Source organism: Oratosquilla oratoria, chromosome 10 (assembly GCF_046742065.1).
Source record: "Oratosquilla oratoria isolate Oo_2021 chromosome 10, ASM4674206v1, whole genome shotgun sequence".
In the NCBI taxonomy this organism is placed as follows: domain Eukaryota; kingdom Metazoa; phylum Arthropoda; class Malacostraca; order Stomatopoda; family Squillidae; genus Oratosquilla; species Oratosquilla oratoria.
Window position 1 is genome coordinate 25,463,592 of NC_134786.1, and position 21,730 is coordinate 25,485,321.

The 21,730-nt window shown below is 39.2% G+C and overlaps 1 protein-coding gene across 2 annotated transcripts in view; it reads right to left on the reverse strand.

Annotated features, from left to right (window-relative positions):
• Positions 1-21,730, reverse strand: part of LOC143029163 (proteasome activator complex subunit 4-like) — a 200,170-nt gene that overhangs the window by 74,856 nt on the left and 103,584 nt on the right. For both annotated transcript variants that reach the window (XM_076191649.1, XM_076191648.1), the window contains 4 exons: positions 21,184-21,399; positions 16,779-16,936; positions 9,808-9,900; positions 9,509-9,698 (listed from right to left, as the gene is read on the reverse strand). In XM_076191649.1, the coding sequence (XP_076047764.1) occupies positions 9,509-9,698; positions 9,808-9,900; positions 16,779-16,936; positions 21,184-21,399 (657 nt within the window). The remainder of the gene's footprint in view (positions 1-9,508; positions 9,699-9,807; positions 9,901-16,778; positions 16,937-21,183; positions 21,400-21,730) is intronic.

Genomic DNA, 21,730 nt, shown 5'->3' on the forward strand with positions numbered 1-21,730 from the left:
CACCACCCTCTCCCATGTGTACTTAAGCTTATTATATAATTATATAATATAATTAAATCCTCACTTAAAGAAGGAAAAGTACCATTGGACTGGAAAAAGGCAAACATTGTACCAATTTACAAGGGAGGTGATAAAGAAGATCCATCTAACTACAGACCGGTCTCACTAACAAGCACAATAGCAAAAATTTGTGAAAGAGTTGTCAAAAACAGATGGGTTAAGTACCTGGAAGAAAAATCTATACTGAACCCAAATCAATTTGGATTCAGAGAAGGGAGATCATGTACAACAAATCTGATCTGCTTTTACTCAAGATTAGTAGACAAAATACAAGAAAGAGATGGATGGGCGGACTGTGCTTTTCTGGACCTGCAAAAGGCATTCGATAAGGTACCTCATAGGAAACTAATAAATAAGATAGTCAAAAGGTGGCATCAGAGGAAAAATATTGGAATGGATGGAAGACTTCCTGATGGGGAGGAAAATGAGAGTTGTAATTAGAGAAAAATTCTCCAACTGGGAAGAAGTAAAAAGCGGTGTCCCGCAAGGATCGGTACTGGCCCTGATCATGTTCGCCGTATACATTAAAGATATGAATGAAGCCATGGAGTGCTATATGAATTTTTTTGCAGATGATGCAAAATTACTTAAGAAGGTAAAAACGGAAGAGGACTGCAACTCATTGCAACAAGATCTGGACACGATATGGAATTGGACTCAAAAGTGGGAAGTGAAATTTAATATAAAGAAATGCAGTATAATGGAATTTGGAAAGAGTAAAACAGAATATCAAAAGATTACAGAATTGGAGAAGAAAAAAAAAAAAAGCAAACTCTGAAAAAGATCTTGGAGTGATGATTGGCAAGGACATGAAACCTGATAAGCATATAAATAAAATATTCGGAGAAACCTACAATTTATTGAGGTCAATCAAAGTGGCATTTACTTATATGGATGAAGAAATGATAAAGAAAATACTAACTACACTAATAAGACCAAAACTTGAGTATGCAGCATCACTTTGGACACCCAGTACCAAAAAGAATATTAAGAAACTAGAAAGATTACAAAGAGCGACAACCAAACTAGCACCAACTCTCGCTGAACTAACACATGAGCAAAGACTATCCAAACTGAACCTACCAACTCTGGAACAAAGAAGAGAAGAGGAAATTTGCTGACTATCTACAGAATAATGAGAGAAATAGAAGTTTTAGACAGGAATGACCTGTTAGTGTGGGACAACTGTAAAACGAGACACGGAAAAAACTGAAAAAAGATAGTTATAGAAAAAACTTGAAAAGGAACAGTTTCCCACACCGAGCAATTAATACATGGAACAAATTAGACATCAAAACAGTATGTGCAAACACTATACAAGATTTTAAGATAAAACTTGATGCGGAGAGATACAAAGAAGGGTCACCACAAGCATAGCTCCCCTCCCGTATATTACAACTAGGTAAATACACACACACACACACACACACACAAAAGAAAACTCAGAGGGACCTAGGAGTAATCATCTCAAGTGACTTGACACCTGACAAACATGTAAATAAATTATTTGGAGAGACTTACATTCATACATACATATACCAAGGCTTCTTCCCCCTTACCAGGGAGGTAGCCAAAAAGAAAAAGGCATAAAATCATTTCCACCCATTCCATCCCTAAATACACTCCACACCCCTCCATCCTCCCTCTTATTTTAGCACCTCCTGGATGACGGGTCATCCCTGCACCTTGTCCACTGCCCTGGGTCAGAAGCAGTGTCGCAAGACACAGCACATCCACAGCAAGGCCGCTTCATTAAATCGGCGACCCCCCCCCTCTCCATCCCCCCATGCATAAAAGGAGAAGATGGGGAGAAATACCTTCGGGCTGTATCAAATTTTGCTCACACATACTACCTCATCCCCCATCCCCCTGCCCATTCCACCTCATGCATCACATCATCCATATACAACCATTCTCCATTCACCCCTGTCTTCTGTCCTCTCCTGTCCTTCCTCAACAGACATTCCCCTCTTCCCCAAAGCCCCCTTCACCCCATCCATCCACCTCATCCTAGGATGTCCCTTCATGTTCACTCCCTCCACATCTGCCTTCCATACCTCTTTTACTAGTCTTTCTTCACTCATTCTTTCCATGTGTCCAAACCATCCTAATACTCTTTCATCAACCCTATCTCCCAGCTCCCTTTATACCCCCGTTCTTCTCCTCACCTCCTCATTTCTCACTCTATCTAGCCTAGTAACCCCCATCATACTTCTCAGACACCTCATCTCAAACACATTCAAACTCCTTCTCTCTTCCTCTCTCATGTTCCATCTTTCTGCCCCATACAGTGCTGTTGGCACAATCACTCCTTCATACAGTCTCCTCTTAGCATCCATTCCCAAATGTCTATTCCTCATTACACTTTTTAATCCACCAAGGCATTTACTCGCTTCTCTCAATCTACATTCTACCTCCACCTTCACTCCACCTTTTCCTGCCACATTTGCACCCAAGTATCTAAAACTATCCACTTCTTCCAGTCGCTCTCCCATAATGCTCACTTCCAGTCTACTGCCACTTGCACCCCTTGTACATCTCGTCACCTTACTTTTATCCACATTTATCTTTAGCTTTCTTCTATCACATACTCTCCCAAACTCTGTCACCAACTTCCTCAATCCCTCCTCCGATCCTGCCACAAGCGCTGTGTCGTCAGCAAACAACAGCTGGCTCACCTCCCACTTTTCTCCATTTTCTTTAACCATCTCCAATCCCTCACCCACTACCCTTGCATTTACCTCTCACACTACCTCATCCATGTATAAATTGAACAGCCAGAGTGACATAATGCATCCTTGACGAAGTCCCACCTTTAACTCGAACCACTCACTCTCTCCACTTCTAATCCTGACACAAGCTCTACTACTCTCATAAAACTCCTGACGGCTCCTAGAAGCTTTCCTCCTATCCCATATATCTGCATAACCTCCCACAGTGACTTTCTGTCTACCCTATCATACGCCTTTTCCAGATCCATAAAAGCCAAAAAAAAAACATCCTTCCCCTTTCCTATAGCTTTCTCACATATTTGTCTTACCACAAAGATCTGATCTACATAACCTCTACCCGTCCTAAAACCACACTGTTCCTCACCTAATTACTCCCTCTATTCCTCTCCTAATCCTCTCAATCATAATCCTCCCATAAGCCTTCCCAACTACACTTAACAAGCTAATCCCTCTGAAACCACTACATTCACACTTGTCCCCTTTTCCCTTGTAAAGTGGAACTATACAGGCACTCCTCTAGTCCTCCGGCATTCTACCCTCTCTCCAGCAAACATTAAATAACCTCACCAGCCAGTCCACCATCACTGTAACTCCTTTTATTTTAGACATTCTGCATGGCATCCATCCAGACCAGGTGCCTTACCTGCTTTCATCATCTTAACAACTGCCTTCACTTCATCCTTCCTTATTTCTCCTCCATTTTCCTCACTCATCACTCTCATTTTCTTAGCATTTCCCACTGCAACTATCTTTCTCTCCCTATCCTCCTTCACATTTAGCAACTCTCTAAAATATTCTGCCCTTACTGCCTTCTCTTCTATTATCATCTTTCCATCTGCACCTTTTACCATTTCTTCTCTACTTGATTCGCCTCCTCTTCCTCTCTTAATTTCTTTCCAAAACATCTTTTTATTACTTTCAAAATTTTCTGTCATACTCTTACCCCACTTCATAACTGATCTCCTCTTTGCCTCCTTTACCTTTTGCTTTACTTCTCTTTTCTTTGTACTTCTCATATGACTTACAACTTATTAAGATCAATGAAAGTGGCCTTTGACTACATAGATGAGGAGATGGTTAATAAAAATAGTTGTTACACTGATAAGACCGAAATTAGAATATACTGTATCAATGTGGGCACCTAGCACAAAAAATAACCAAAGAAAATTAGAAAGAATCCAAAGAGCAGCGACAAAAATGGCACCTACACTGTCAAATCTGACATTTGAACAAAGATTGGAGAAATTACAGCGGTCAACACTAGATCAGAGAAGGGAAAGAGGCAATTTGTTGACCATTTTCAGAATTATAAAAGGGATGGAAGTTCTTGATAGAGACAACTTATTAAAGTGGGATAGAAGAGAAACAAGAGGACACAAAAAGAAACTAAAGACAGTTACAGAAGAGACCTGGAAAAAAGAGGCTTCCCACATAGTGATGGATGTCTGGAACAAACTGAATAGAGAAACAGTGAATGCCAGAACTATACACGATTTTAAGAACAAACTGGATGTGGAGAGATACGAAAACGGGTCACTATGAGCATAGCTCTCATCCCGTAAAATACAACTAGGTAAATACACACACACACACACAGACACGGTCAAAACAGGACATGCCAGAACAAACGCTCTGAACCGCTAGCTAGTGATTCACTAACGAATGATTGAAAGCGGACCTGGTTGTTTACATAGATACGGTGTACTGAAAGCGAAAGCTCATTGGGATCAAAATGTAATCATCTTTGTATCTCCATTTTATCTATTTATTTTTTTCATTGTTCTTTCTTTTAAAAAAATGGAAAGAAGCAAAGAAACTCCAAGAGGCAAAGAACCAACGAAGAGATGCTTAGAAGAAAGTAAAATTGAAACTCCACTTGGTGTCGTTCGAAAGAAGACGTGTCTTTCTCAGACACCAAGGGAATACCAAAGGTTTGAAAGAGTTTTTTTGGGGGGGTTTGAACAGGAAGAAAATATTATGCATGAAGGATTAGAAATGGATAGAGAACCCAGGTATAGAAATATAATGAGAAATAGAGATATTAATGACATTTTGATGATTTAATAGAACTCAAAAGTGAGTACAAAACAATGTACAAAGAAGTATCAATGCTAAGGAAAGCCAATGAGGAGAATGATAGATACATATACTAAGGCTTTTTCCCCCTTACAAGGGAGGTAGCCAAAAAGGAAAAGGCATAAAATCATTCCCACCCATTCCATCCCTGAATACACTCCACACCCCTCCACCCTCCCTCTTATCTTAGATAAATGATTTAAAAAAGAATTAAATAAATTAAAGGCAGAAAATGAAAGGTTAAAAAGTGAAGACATAAATAGGAATGAGACATTAAAAAAGGAGATAAAAGATCAAATGCAAGAAGTGACTGAAAGGGTGGAAGAAAAAATCAAAGAAAATGACTTACAGGAAATAAAGAAACGGTGGAAAGTTGAACAGGAATGTCAAAAAGTATCCCTTAAAGAAATAATGGAGCAACAGGTCAAGGAAAATACCAAGGAAACATTAATCCAAGTAATTAAAGAGAAAAGCAACTTAGGGACACAGTAGATAAAAAAAGATGCATTGTAATCTATGGCATTAAAGAGAAGCATGATGTACCTAGATATCAGCAGGAAAAGGAGGAGAAAGAGATCGCTAAGAACAACAAGAAAGATCACCCAAAATGAAAGAAATAAAGGTAACACAGAAAGAAATACGAGACCAAATAAAAAACCTAGATGTCAGGAAATCGCATGGACCAGATAGAATTGCATATTGGATACCGAAAGAGTGTATAGACCAGTGGTTCCCAAACTTTCTTACCTGACACCATTACCCGTTTTGCTTCCAGTAGATCCGCACGCCCCCACTCCCTCTTTTGTTCATGTGAAATGATTCTTGCATTTATTTCCTAGCATTTTTCAGGAAAACAGATTTCTGTTTGTACTAAATTTTAATAATGAAAGCCACTCAAACAAATAATAGTACATTCTAGAGATTTTTCTAAGTAACTAAAAACAAAACATTTGGTTCAAAGGGAGCGAAAAAAAAAAGTTTGAACATTAGCAAATTGTGGTTGGTATCTGTGACGTGTCCAAAACGTATAAGAATTAGCTTAATAGAAAATGGGTTGAAGTGACTGCTATAATTATATTTTTGCATATATGTAAAGGCAGATATTTGTTCTTTGAATGATCTTATATTCTATTTAAACAAGTATTTTTGAGCAGATGACTTCACGCCCCACTTGTATCCTCCTCACACCTCCCTAAGGTAGCGCAACCCCTAGTTTGGGAACCACTGGTATAGACGAATTGACAGACAAATTACACAAGATAATAGATTTCTCAATCAAAGAAGGAAAAGTGCTGCAAGATTGTGAAGATACAAACACAGTACCAATATATAAAGGAGGAAACAGGGAAGATCCTACAGACTTTAGACCACTATCCCTTACAAGCACAGTAGCAAAAATATGTGAAAAAGTTATCAGAAACAAATGGACCATACACTTGGAAGAAAATAAAATAGTAAACCCTAAACAATTTGGCTTTAGAAGTGGAAGATTGTGTACCACAAACTTAATTTGCTTTTACTCGAGATTAATTGAGATAATACAAGAAAGAGATGGCTGGGCAAAGTGGGCCTTCTTGGACTTGCAGAAGGCGTTCAACAAAGTACCACACAAAAAATTAACAAGAAAAATTGAAATTAAAGGAGGAATACAAGGTAAGCTGCTGGAATGGATGAAAAATTTCTTGAGAGAAAAATTAAATTGGTACTTGGAGACAAAAATTCGAACTGGGAAGATGTGAAGAGTGGCGTCCCGTAAGGCTCTGTATTGGCTCCTTTAATGTTTGCCATATATATAAATGATATGGATGAGGGAGTAAACTGTTACATGAACTTCTTTACTGATGATGCCAAATTACTCAAGAGAGTAAGAACAGAAGAAGAATGCAGATTGCTACAAGAAGACCTGGACAAAATATGGGAATGGATTTAGAGATGCGAGATGAGCTTCAACATAATGTAGCACAATTGAATTTGAAAAAAGCAAAAATAGAGTATCGGGTCAATATAAAATTGGAAACAAGGAAGTCAAAAAAGTCAATTAAGAAAGGGACCTGGGAGTGATCATCTCAAGTGACTTGACATCTGATAAACATGTCAATAAATTATTTGGAGAGACTTTCTTACTTATTAAGATCAATGAAAGTGGCCTTCGACTACATGGATGAAGAAATAGTTAAAAAAAAAAAATAGTGGTTACACTAATAAGACCTAAACTAATATATGCTGCAACACTATGGGCACCTAGCACAAAAAAAAATAAAATAAAATAAATAAATAAATGAATAAATAAATAAATAGAAAGAATCCAAAGAGCAGCGACAAAAATGGCACCTACACTATCAAATCTGACATATGAACAAAGATTGGAGAAATTACATCTATCGACACTGGAACAGAGAAGAGAAAAAGGTGATTTGTTGACCATTTACACAATTATGAAAGGGATGGAAATTCTCGATAGAGACGGCTTATTAAAATGGGACAGAAGAGAAACAAGAGGACATGAAAAGAAGCTAAAGAAGGACAGTTACAGAAGAGACCTGAAAAAGATTAGCTTTCCACATAGAGTGATTGATGTCTGGAACAAACTAAACAGAGAAACAGTGAGTGCCAAAACTATACACAATTTTAAGAATAAACTGGATGCAGAGAGATACGAAAACAGGTCACTACAAGCATAGCTCTTGTCACGTAAAATACAACTAAGTAAATACTAGGTAAATACACTATCTATAGAATCATAAAAGGAATGGAAATCCTTAATAGGAATGATTTACTAAATAAACTGGATGCGGAGAGATACGAAAACGGGTCACTACGAGCATAGCTCTCGTCCTGTAAAATACAACTAGATAAATACTAGGTAAATACACTATCTATAGAATCATGAAAGGAATGGAAATCCTTGATAGGAATTATTTACTAAAAAATGACAATGGAAAAACAAGAGGTCATGAAAAGAAACTCAAAAAGGATAATTATAGAAGAGATCTGGAGGAGAAAAAAAAAAGCTTCCCACACAGAGTGCTGGATATCTGGAATAACTTAAATAAAGAAACAGTGTGTGCAAATACTATTCAAGATTTTAGGGAAAAAATTGATGCTGAAAGATACAAAGTCGGGTCACCACGAGCATAGCTCCTTTCCCGTGTAATACAACTAGGTAAATATATGTGAGGTACCTTGTACTGGATGGGTGTGTGCCTTGACTAGCTACCTCCCTTATCAGGTGGAAGAAGCCCCTGGTATATAGTTAAATAGACATTGTCAGCCTTTCTCCAGATCTACATACAGTACATGATTTACCCAAATGTCTCTCTTTTGTTACATGTCAATTGCCTATGAGTATATGTTTAACAGATTTGAAACACAGGGCATTCCATTTCTGAATCTGAATTCATTGTCTGTCAAGATGTCCATCTCTTGTTTTTTGTCAATCTAACTTTCACATAATGTAGCTATCATTGTGGTCATGATATAATTCTAGGATTCCTCTACCTTGTTTACTTTGTAAATTTGCATCATATCATCATTATTCCAATCTTGAGGTATCAGACATTTTTCTACTAAACTCACAATTAAGACTGAATCTCATCCACTAGTTGTACTCAGATTTATCTTAGTATCTATAGACATCAAGCCCTGGGGCATCTTCATATCTAAGGTCCCTAGTCACTTATACATTTCCTCCACTTCCAATTCAATATCCTTACAACATTTCTCATCACTTTCTTCTCCACACTTTCCTTAGTGAATACTAACTGGAAATTTCACATTATTTCAGCAGTGGGGTAGCCCAGTGGATACCATATTGAACTCATGAGCAGGTGGTCTTGAGTTCAATTTTTGGGGCCTCTTGCAGGCCAAGTTGTGTTGATTCCTGACAACCCTGGCCAGGTGGAGAGGTGACACAACATCAGCCTAATAAAATGTGGCTTGCCACAACCGACAGGGCTTTGCTGTACCAGGGGTTTCTCAATTCGCACTATGTGGGAGTGGATGGTGGTGGTAGTGAGTTTATTTCAGCTTATGTTATTGCATATTGATAAACTACTTTTCATTAAATTCCTTTCCTGTCTCAGTTCACTACCAATAACCCTGTATAATACTTTAATTTGGGCTTTATATTCCAAAGTTTCTTTCATAGATACTTTTCTCATTATTTTGTATTCCACCTTTGTCCAATCACTTCTCTTTCTCCACTTTTGTCTTGCTGCATATTTCTTTTTAATCTGTCTCACATCATCTGTTGAACCAATCCTTCTTCAACATTCTCTCCTGACTCTTGCACGACCATCACAAGTAGTCATAAATCAATGATCTTCCACCAAATAATTTTTATCTACCTATATACCATGGGGTTATTCCCTCTTATATAGGAGGTAGCCAAGTCAAGGCATGCACCCATTCCTCTACCATCCACCACCCTTGCTACCCTCTTATCAACTCCTCATGGGTGAAGGCTAATCGCTGTCTCCTGCCCACTGCCTAAGTTAGAAGCAATGCAGCAAGACACAGCACATCCATAGCAGGGATACTTCACTTTCATGGGAACACTCCCTCCTGATTATTTAACATGCAATATAATGAAACAATACAAGCTACATTTCATAATAATTAAATGTTAAATTCTTACTTACATTTATAGCATGCATAAAGGACTTTGTATCATCTGAACCAGTGCCGAGTTGTTTCTTTACAAATTCTTGCAAAACCTCAGCAATTGCAAGCCTCACATTGGACGGAAATCCTTCTTCTTCAAGATGTACCTCCAGAGGACGTGATGTCACAACAAACTGACAAGTGTCTTTCTCTACAGCCATGTCAATCCTGAAAACAAAACACAACACAATAAACTTATTATTTCTTCATTTTAAGGCATATGAACAGAACTCACTGCTTATAAAACCAAAGCATGTTCTAAATACTGCATACTTACAATGTGATTGGTTCTTGTTCCCAGAGAGGCAAGGCTGCACCAGCACCAAGCAAAATGTCTGAAGTAATACTTAGGCTCTGGTGTAACTTGTCCCTACAAAAAACAGACATAATATTTACACACACACACACACACACATATCTACAAAAGTGGGTAAAACAAATAAAATCTTAATCATGTTAATCACATATTCCTTCAAGCCTGATGACAGGCACTTGCACAAAGTGGTATTCTGCAAAAAAGACACCTGAGAGTTATTTCCCCATTTCCCATCTTCTAACTCCATCACTTTTACACTTCCATTTAAAAGTGCAACCCCAAGGGGCTGGCACTTGATCTCCAGACTGGACCTATGATATCTCCTTTTCAATTTCATTTGTTTTTTCTCCTTTAAACACAAGAACAGCTGACATGTATTAATTGCTCCCCTCCTACTGCTTTTAGCCATACACAAACAACCCCACACTAAAACAATGCCGATACCAGTCTGAGTTTTTTTCCAAGAAAGATCTATGGGGGTACCCAAGAACCACTGCCAGCAGCTATGGGGCTGTGAGTTTCAGCAAGCAAAGCTTGTGGTAACAACTGTTTGACTGATGTATTCCTTTATCCATCCCCACTTATTTGTCTGTTTCAACAACTATATGTAACATTCTATAAGAAATAAATTTCATACACATTAAATTCCTTAAAATCTTATCAAACAACATGTCAGGAATTGCTACTTTAAATTCATTCTTCAGATGATTTACTACTTGCCCCTTCAACAAATAATAGTAACGGGCAAACACAATTGATGTAAAGGAAGGCGAGGGAAAAAAGAAAGGTACAGGAACTTTAAGACCAGGAAGTGACTAAGGAAAGAGGAAAAAATAGAGAAGGGGGGGTGCAAGAGAGGAGGAAGAGAGGAAGAGAGGAAGAGAGAGAGAGAGAGATATGAATTGTGAGGGATAGAGAGGGAGAGCATAGGGAGGGAAAGAGCAAGAAGGAGGTGGAGGGAGGGAGGGAAAGAGCAAGAAGGAGGTGGAGGGAGGGAGGGAAAGAGCAAGAGGGAGGTGGAGGGAGGGAGGGAAAGAGCAAGAAGGAGGTGGAGGGAGGGAGGGAGAGACTGAGATGAATTGTGAGGGATAGAGAGAGAAGGTGAGAGAGAGAAGGTGGGAGAGAGAGAGAGAGAGAGAGAGAGAGAGAGAGAGAGAGAGAGAGAGAGAGAGAGAGAGAGAGAGAGAGAGAGAGAGAGAGAGAGAGAGAGGGAGGGAGGGAGAGAGAGGGAGAGAGAGAGAGAGGGAGAAAGAGGGAGAGAGAGAGAGGGAGAAAGAGAGAGGGAGAAAGAGAGGGAGAAAGAGAGAGGGAGAAAGAGAGAGGGAGAAAGAGAGAGGGAGAAAGAGAGAGGGAGAAAGAGAAAGGGAGAAAGAGAAAGGGAGAAAGAGAAAGGGAGAAAGAGAAAGGGAGAAAGAGAAAGGGAGAAAGAGAAAGGGAGAAAGAGAAAGGGAGAAAGAGAAAGGGAGAAAGAGAGAGGGAGAAAGAGAAAGGGAGAAAGAAAGGGCGAGAGAGGGAGGGAGAAAGAAAGGGTGAGAGAGGGAGGGAGAAAGAAAGGGCAAGAGAGGGAGGGAGAAAGAAAGGGCGAGAGAGGGAGGAAGAAAGAAAGGGCAAGAGAGGGAGGGAGAAATAAAGGGAGAGAGAGGGAGGGAGAAACAAAGGAAGAGAGAGACAGACAGCCTGACATATCAGCAGGATTGTGGAAGAGACATACAGACTACTGCAGAAGATGAAAGTGGTGTTTCACTATATGGATGAAGAGATGATGAGAAAACTCATCAAAACTAGAATATGTGTCAGTAGTATGGAACCCATACAGAGTGAAGGATATAAGCAAGATTGAGAAAATATAAAGGGCAGCAACCAAACTGGTCCCCAGCCTGGCAGATAAATCATATAAGACTAAAATCACTGGGTCTGCCAACTTTGAAATATCAAAGAAAAAGAGGTGATATGATTACAGTATTCAGGTCACTAAAGGGGTTGCATTGCATGGACAGAAAAGATCTCCTGATTAAAGATGGCAGGGCTTATAGAGATCATGGTAACAAATTTAGAAAGACCACATATCTAAGTGATGTGAAGAAATACAGTTTTCCATATATATGCATGAATACTTGGAATATCTTGGAAAGTGATATTGCCCATGCTCAAACAATATACGAGTTCAGAGCTAAATATAATAATTCAAAATCAAAGATAAATATTAGTTGGAAATATACATGAATCTGATGCTAGCTATGATTAAATAATAGACAATAGAAGACAGGACCCAATCAAAGTTGCTTCTTTCCTGTATACTACAATTAAGTAAATACAGACATCCAGAGATATATGAGGAGAGGAGGGAAGAAAAAGGAACAAGTAAGGTGGGAAGAGAAATCGGTATCAATGTACAAAAAAAGTCCACTGTAATAATAATAGTTGTCTCAATTTTCACTGACTGGATGTAGTACAGATGAGCATAAAAGGGAAGAGATAGGCAGTATGTTTGTGAGAAGAAAAATGGATGTGTTGGCTTTGAGTGAAACTAAGTTGAAAGGGAAGGGTGAGTTTGGGAGTGTAGTTGGGAGGTTCTCAGGAGTGAAGAGGGGATGAGGGAGAGGAGGAGTGGCTATACTAGTAAGTGAAGAGATAGGTAAGCATGTAGTGGAGTGGAAGGAGGTTTCTTCAAGGTTAACCCCTTCCATACGGTGCCGCACACGTAGGCGTCATGGACTTAGATCTCGGTGGCAGCAGCCAATGCCAGCCGTACGACGTGTCGTAATAATACTCGCATCATAAAATATAGTCACCGCTTATATCGATCGTTCTCTCTTCACCCGTGAATTTTGATAACCATAGAAAATGCGATTACAAAAGAATTAGAAAGAATGTCATTATGGAGGGGCGACTACAATAAATATAATCAAGACGCCGATATGGCAGCCTCGCAAATACACTCGCTCCCCATGACGCCTACGTGTGCGGCACCGTATGGAAGGGGTTAATGTGGATGAAGGTGAAACTGGGAAAGGAGATGTGGGTTTTTGTAAGTGCATATGGCCCTAGTAGTGAGAAGAGTGTAGAAGAAAGGGAGGTTTTTTGGATGCATTTAAATGAGTGCAGAGAGGGATTAGGGAGAAATGTCAATGAAGTAGTATTGGGAGACCTTAATGCTAGGGTAGGAAATGATCCAATAGATAGAGTGGTTGGGAAATGTGGAGTTCCAGGAAAGAATCATAGTAGAGAGTTGATGGTGGAGATGTGTTTAGAGACTTGATGATAGCAAATACAGTGTTTAGGAAGAAAGTTAAGCATGTGTACACAAGGGAGAGGGTGGTGAATGGAAGGGTGGTAGATAGAGCATTAATGGGCTATGTAGTGGTAGATAGGAGTATAATAAAAAGAGTTAAGGATGTACATGTCTTAAGGGGAGAGAGTGGGGGGATATCAGATCATTTTCTGATGGAAGGTAAGTTGAGAGTGGAGGATAGATGGAGAAAGAGGAAAAGGACAGAAGGTTGGGAAGTGCTTAAAGTGAACTTCTTAAATGAGAAAGAAAAGGAGTACAAGAAGCTGAGAGAGGGTTGGAAGGGAGTGAAGAATAGAGCAGAACTAGGAGTGGAGGAAGAATGGGGATGGTTCAAGGAGAGAGTCACAAGGTGTGCAAAGACAGTGTGTGGAACAAGGAGGACAGGAGGAAATAGAAAGGAGGGTAGTGTGTGGTGGGATGAGGAAATAAAGAAGGTTGTAGAGGAGAAGCGAGCTTTCACAGATTGGTTACAAAATAGGACTAGGGAATCATATGAGAGGTACAAAGTAAAGAGAAGAGAAGTAAAGCATAAGATAAAGGAGGCAAAGAGGAGAGCAGATGTGAAATGGGGTAAGCGTATGACAGAAAATTTTGAAAGTAATAATAAAAACATGTTTTGGAAAGAAATTAAGAGAGGAAGAGGTGAATCAAGTAGAGAAGAAAAGGTAAAAGGTGCAGATGGAGAGATAATAATGGAAGAGAAGGCAGTAAGGGGAAGATGGGCAGAGTATTTTAGGGAGTTGGTAAATGTGAAGGAGGATAGGGAGGGAAAGGTAGTTGCTGTGGGAAGTGCTAAGAAAATGACTGTCATGAGTGAGGAAAATGGAGGAGAAATAAGGAAGGATGAAGTGAAAGCAGCTGTTAAGATGATGACAGCAGGTAAGGCACCTGGGTTGGATGGATGCAATGCAGAATGTCCGAAGAAAAGAGGTACAGTAATGGTGGACTGACTGGTGAGGTTATTTAACCCCTACCATACGGTGCCGCACACGTAGGCGTCATGAGGAGCAAGTGGATTCACGACGCTGCCATATCGGCGTCTTGATTATATTTATTGTAGTCGCCCCTGCATTTTGACATTCTCCATAATCTGCCTTTAATCACATTCTCTATGGTTTTCAAAATTCACAGGTGAAAGAGAGAACGATCGATATAAGCGGTGACTATATTTTATGATGCGAGTATTATTACGACACATCGTACGGCTGGCATTGGCTGCTATCCGCGAGATATAAGTCCCGGAGTGAAGTGGTTAAGGGGAGCCCCCACCCAAAAAATCTTTTTCTGAAGGATCTTGCTGATTTTTTCTGTGTGATATCTAGGTCTGAGGAAACCTTCACAGCTTGAGTTTTATTCAGATCTGACCAGTAGTTTTTTCTTTCTTTTTTAATAAAAAACATAAAAAATACCATATTTTTGGGCTTCTTTCAAATCCTATCTCCTCTTACAATTTTTATTCGATATCTTTCATTTTATAGCAAAAGAATCTTCTACATATATAGAAAAACCAAATAGAAAGTTTATTTTAATATCTTTGTTTAATGCCGAGGGAAAAAAAAAATTGACTTTGACACGTTATTAAAAAATTTCTATTTAACATATGCAAAAAAACTCTCTATTTCCTTTTTTGTCATTTATCTTGCTATCAATAGAGACCTCATGCAAAAATCGGTTGAAAATTGAGGGAGGAGATAGACTTTGTGTATCAAAAACTTACATTTTTCAGAAAATGGAGAATAGTGGGAGATAAGCCAGCCTTTTTGGGGGGACAACACTGCGCTTGTGGCAGGATCAGAGGAGGGATTGAGGAGGTTGGTGACAGAGTTTGGGAAAGTGTGTGAAAAAGGAAGTTGAAGATAAATGTGGGTTTAAGGTGATGAGATGTACAAGGGGTGAAAGTGGCAGCAGACTGGAAGTGAGTATTAAGGGAAAGAGACTGGAGGAAGTAGATAGTTTTAGATACTTGGGTGCAAACATGGCAGGAAAGGGAGGAGTGTAGGTGGAGGTAGAATGTACATTGAGAGAAGCAAGTAAATGCCTTGGTGGATTAAAAAGTGTAATGAGAATTTGACATTTGAGAATGGAGGCTAAGAGGAGATTATATGAAGGAGTGATTGTGCCAACAGCATTGTATGGGGCAAGATACATGGAACGTAAGGGAGGAAGAGAGATGGAGTTTGAATGTGTTAGAGATGAGGTGCCTAAGAAGTATGATTGGGGTTACTAGGCTAGATAGAATGAGAAATGAGGAGGTGAGGAGAACAGAGATGGAAAGGGAGCTGAGAGATAGGGTGGATGAAAGAGTATTGGGATGGTTTGGACACATGGAAAGAATGAGTGAAGACTAGCAAAAGAGGTGTGGATGGCAGATGTGGAGAGAGTGAACATGAGGGGGCAACCTAGGATGAGATGGATAGATGGGGTAAAGGGGCTTTAGGAAAGAGGGGAATGTCTGTTGAGGAAGGACGGGAGAGGCCAGAAGATAGGTATGAATGGAGAATGGTTGTACATGGATGATGTTATGATCCATGAGGTGGAATGGGTGGGGGGTGGGGGGGAGAGGGAGTATGTGTGAGAAAAACTGACACAGCCCAAAGGGATTTCTCCCTGTATTCTCCTTTTCTGCATGGGGGGACAGAGATGGGGTGTCGCCGATTTGATGAAGCAGCCTTGTTATGGATGTGCTGTGTCTTGCGACACTGCCTTTGACCCAGGGCAGTGGACAATATGCAGGGATGACCCATCATCCAGGAGGTGCCAAGATAAGAGGGAGGGAAGAGGGTGGAGGGAGGGAAGAGGGTGGAGGGAGGGAAGAGGGTGGAGGGAGAGGGGTGGAGTGTGGTAGGGGTGGAGTGTGGTAGGGGTGGAGTGTGGTAGGGGTGGAGTGTGGTAGGGATGGAATGGGTGGGAGTGTTTTTTATGCCTTTCTTTTTTGGCTACCTCCCTTGTAAGAGGGGGAAAAAACCTTTGGTATAATTATGTATGTATGGACACCCAGAGCCCTATAGTGGTGGCAATGATCCTTGGACACACTCTAGATTACTCAAAACAGAAAAAAATTATTATCTGTGTTGTACTTGAGTGGAAAATGAACTCAAAATCTTTTTTAGTAACTTTTGGGCTCAACTAGGGGATGTGTCCATTTTCCTGGGGGCCATGCATCTTCTGAAAAATAGAATTTGGGCAACAGATTGAGTAAATCTTAGTTTGAGACTATTTTTATATAAACAATTTATAGCAGTAGAGTAATAGTAGGAGGGGAGCAAATACTGGTTGTCACTTTTCTTCATGTGAAAAAGGTAGAGGAAATACAATTGAAGTAGGCAGATTTTAGGTCTGGTCCCGAGACCAAGTGTCACCTACATGGAGATGGTATCTCCACATGGAAAGCGAGGGAGCTGACAGGTTCTGAAGACAGGCAGCAGGGAGAGGTTTCTTTCTGATGTTCATTTCACAGGATCACCAATTGTGTTGGTTCTAGGAATAGTGAAAAGAGAAAGGGAAGAGAGGAATGAAAAAGAGGAATCAGGGAAGTTAGGAAAGTGGAGACAGGGGAGGAAAGCAAGAAGTGATTAGTAGGAGAATGAGGCTGAAGGAATAGAGGGTGAGTAACTGCAACAATAAAAATAGAAGCAAGAACCTCGAGACGGAGACTTCACCCTGTGTAACTCCACGCAACAGTTTTAATTCTGGTACCAGGAACTTCTGTATGAGTGATTTTATTGCTTCTTCAGCTTCCTGCCGTGGCTCCTTCCACTCTATTCCCAAGGTGTAGATATCTCCTGGAACTCCCCAATGCTGTATAAAAACAAACAAATTGGCATCATGAAGAGAGTAAGATACATATACCAAAAGATCCTCCCCCATTATAAGAAGAAAAACTCTAAAATCTAACCTCTTCTGGCTGCTGCCATACTATTCTATTCATCTGTGTCACCCATATTACAGAACACACCAATTTCAACCATTCAATGACTTAAACCATACACTGGGTAGCTGAACATACATCAACCTATTTGGCTAAGTAAAAAATCAGCCTAACAACAGACACCCCTCTATCAGTTGCCTAGAGTCTCTTGCAGGAGACCCACAGCTCCCAGGTAATCAACAACAGCCACTGGATTGGCAAACAATTCACTCAAGGTAGAAATGCTGTCTGGGTAAAGCTAAAGATGGACAGTGTGGTATGATGTGTTTGGCATTTTGTGTGATGGTATCTGTGGCAAGTTGATTCTTTGGCCATATCTATTCTGTGTTGGTTTTGTTTTAAAGTGGTGGCCCAAATACAGTGCCAGAATGATTTTTATTTTGTGTGTGTGGGATTTTTCTGTTGGGCTGATGTCTTGGGAAGCTAGGTGAAATATAGAGTTTGGATATTGGTCTTGTAGTGTTTATTTTGTGATCTGAGCATGTTTCTGTAAGGTAGCTCATGAGGGCTCATGTACAGAACTGTGTGCATTGCTCAATGGGCAGAATTTTGGTCTACAGGTGTAGATGTTCTATTGGGACAGTTTCAATGCATGCAGACACCAATTACCCTTAATGCAACCACCACAAAAAAAAGATGCAAAACACATATTACCCTGTCCTACATTCACTCCAAGAAATCTTTTCACTGAGTGACTCAGCCACTTCAGTAAGAGTCAAATTCTTGTGCACAGCATCAGCTGCCATATGTACGATGCATCACACTACTCACATTATAAAATATAAAGTCACTGCTGTATTACTCATTCCCCTTTACTATGAGTAATAATTAACACAAAAAACATTATCAAACCAGTTCACAGAATCTGGGGGTAACTCATGTACAACTACATAAAATATATATAATAATGTAAGGATCAGAGAAACCCCAAGATGAACATTCATTATATTCAAATGTAAACAGATACCCAGAGTTGGCTACCAGTGCATGGGCGAACAAAATATAAATCTAGATTTCAGATCACTAAGAGCTACCAAAAGGTTTCTATTTGACAATGGCAATGAAAGTAGTTTTTTCTGGATTCAGTAGGTATGAAATAAGACTCTTTAGTAGAATTATAGACATAGAGAGGGACATGAGAAATATGAATGATTCATGGAAGCAAGAAACAATCTATAGATGACAAATAAAGACTTAAACAAGTGACTCGTTTAAAAAAAAGTAAACACTGAAATAAAAGAAGAGATAAGTGCACTAAAAAAAGAACTGACCAAGTTGAAAAGTGAAAATGAGAGGATGAAAAATAATGAAAACACAAATAATGAGACTATAAGGAAAGAGGTGGATGAATGAATTAAAGCAATGACTGTGGAAGTGGGAAAAAGCATAGGAGAAAATGAATTGCAGCAACTCGTGAATGATTGGAAAAAAGACAAAGAAGATAAGGTAATTTTCAAAGAAATAGCTCATCAACAGATGCAGAAAGCCAAAGATGCAGTTAAGGTAATTAAACAAAAAGAAAATCTAATAAGAGATACAGCAGAAAAAAATTTAATTTATGGTCTAAAGGAAAAACATACCTGAAATTGGTTCCTGAGAAAAAGAGGACAAAGAATTCGAAAAAAATGTTCTAAAAGTAGTACAGGATAATGAGCAAGAAATAAACAGAGGAAGTGCATAGAACGGGTATGCAGGAGGAAAAAGTCAACTACTAAAGATCAAATTAAGGTCACAAATAGCAGTGGAAGAAGTCTTAGCAAGAACAGGAAAATTAACAAGTGCACACTGTAAAAATATATGGATAAAGAGAGACACGAATGACAAGGAAAGAGCAAGAATTAGGACATTAAGAAATGAAGCTCAAGAAAAAACAAGAAAACAGAGACTGAGATAACACAGTTCTATTGGAGAGGGTTAGATACAAGACTGAAAAAAATGGTATACTAAAAAAAAAAAAAAGAGATGGAGGCTGTAGAAAATTAAAATCAGTGTATACTAACCTAAATGGATTGATCTCAGGATTAAATGAGCTTAATGATTACCTGTCCAAAGCAAAACCAGACATAATGGGAATTGTGGAGACAAAATTAAGTGGTCCACTATTACCAGTGTTGGACATGGATTATATAATCAATGGCTTATAATAGGGAGGAGAAACAATATGGAGTCATGTTCCTGGTTAAGAAACACTTTAATGTGACAAAAGTTACATATGGAGAGAACAGGGTAGAGATGATCACAATAAGAGTTGAAGACAATGACATGAAAAACAGTGATTTATGTGCCCCCAAAAATGGGGTCTCGGAGAAAGATTACTTCAAAATGTTAGATATGAAATCTTCATTTAATGAGATGCTGAAGGATGGAAGTACTGCAGTACTTATGGGTGATTTTAATTGCAAAGAAATATGTTGGGAAGAGATTACAGTGAAAGGTGGAGAGGATCAATGGGGGAAATGTATTACTCAACACAGCTATAGAACATACAATGACACAATGGGTAAAGGAAAACACTAGATTTAGAGATAATGAAGAACCATCGAGACTAGATTTATTATTTACGTCAGAACCTGAAATAGTAGACAAAATTGAATACTAGACACCACATGTGAAGAATGACCATATACTCAAGTTAGAATCAAAGGAGGAAATATATATAAAGAGAAATGAGAAACACTGAAAAGGAAGACTGATGTATGGTAAAACAGACTTTGAGAAACTTAGGAAATTTTTTCCTAAAGCAAGCTGGGAAAATTTTTACAAAGAAGAAACACAAGTGGAAGAAAAATGGATGATTCTGATGAAGATCTATACAGAACGAGTGGATAAATATGTACAAAAGCAAAAACAGGAAAAGGTGTACATTAAATGCTGGTTTAATAGAAGGTAGAGTGAAGCTAATGATAAAAAAGACAAAGCTTTAAAGAAATGGAAAAAAGACAGGAAACCTAAAAAGTGGCAATTATATGTTAATATCTACTGGCCATTTACAGAATCATGAAAGGCATGGAAGTTCTTGACAGAGATTTATTAAAATGGGATAAAAGAAAAACACAAACACGAAAAAAACACAGAGTGGTGGATGTCAGGAACAAACATTTACTAACCACTCTGTCTATTGGTTCATTTCCTACCCTAGCATTAGAGGGGGTTTACACGGTCTAACGGTTCATCAAACGCGGTTCGACAGACACGTGTTTAAAGTGATGTGTGAATGGGGTATTTGGTTGTCGAACATGTTGGTTAAACCCCAAATACCCCATTCACACATCACTTTAAACACGTGTCTGTTGAACCGCGTTCGACGAACCGTTAGACCGTGTAAACCCCCTCTAAAGGTCTCCCAATACAATTACATCAACACTTCTCACTAATCCATCTATGCACTCATTTAAATCTATCTAAAAAGCCTCCCTTTCCTCTACACTTACCCATCTCTTCACTTACTAGTATAGCCACCCCTTCTCTCCCTCATCCTCTCTTCCCTCCTGAGATCCTCCCAACTACACTCCCAAACTCAAATTTACCCCTTCCTTTCAACTTAGTTTCACTCAATGCCAACACATCCATCTTTCTCACAAATATACTGCCTTTATTTTCCATTTTACTCTCATCTGTACTGCATCCACACACATTAAAAGACCCAAACCTTAGGGTACTGGTTGGAAAACTCCTAGACCCTCTTATGCCATTATTTTTCTAGGAATGTCCCCTTTGGTGCTAATGGGAGAAGAATGCCTAGTTTTATACAACTCAAGTGGAAAGACTCTGTGGCATTATTTTTTTCCCACCACAGGGTGCAGCAAAATGAGAAAATGAATATTCAAAGAAATGGTACAGGACAGTAACAAAATGGAGGGCAGCATAAAGGTGGGACAGTCGCAGTACAATAAAGTATCATCATTTCTTTATGAATAGAGATTTCCTCTACCATAGACAAAATGATGTGTGGCTCTGGTCCATAGGGGTGCCCCATATAGACCCTAAAGTATCAGCTGCATATTACTTAGCAGATTTTAACCCCAAAATAACATGCAGCCAATACCCCAGACAGGGTAATAAATAAAATTTTGTCAATATAGGCAGAATGCCCATGTTAAACTGCAAGATCACTCACCCTAATGGGAAGGAATTCTTTAAAGTCAGTATCCCAAGTATTAGGAGTTGACCTATATTCCCTGGGCAATGTTGAGGTTAAGCACTTCAGAAGATGGCAGAGAGTCCTTCCAGCCATGAGATAACCTTCTCTACACTTCAAGTAAAGGATTCTTGACAGAACCTCTGTTAGACGAGGAACATATTCAACTATGTCTTGCCCAGTACATCTTATTATCTGCAATTTACAAAATGGGACAAATGAGATTAAAAAAATTCTAATTAAAATAGCTGAATGATGAAGAAATGAGGACTGACATGAATAAAATTATGCATGGTCATATGGAAGACACTCAAGTTGTTGCTGTCTGTGTGTTATGACATCAAAGTTACAGAGAAAACTGGTTGCTCTCTCAGCTTTCGGTAAACGGTCCATACATACTGTAGTCAGTTAATGTGCTTGTGCTTACAATATTCGACAGTCTGTAAATATGATTGTGCCAACAGCACTGTATGGGGCAGAAACGTGGAACATAAGAGAAGAAGAGAGAAGGAGTTTGAATGTGTTT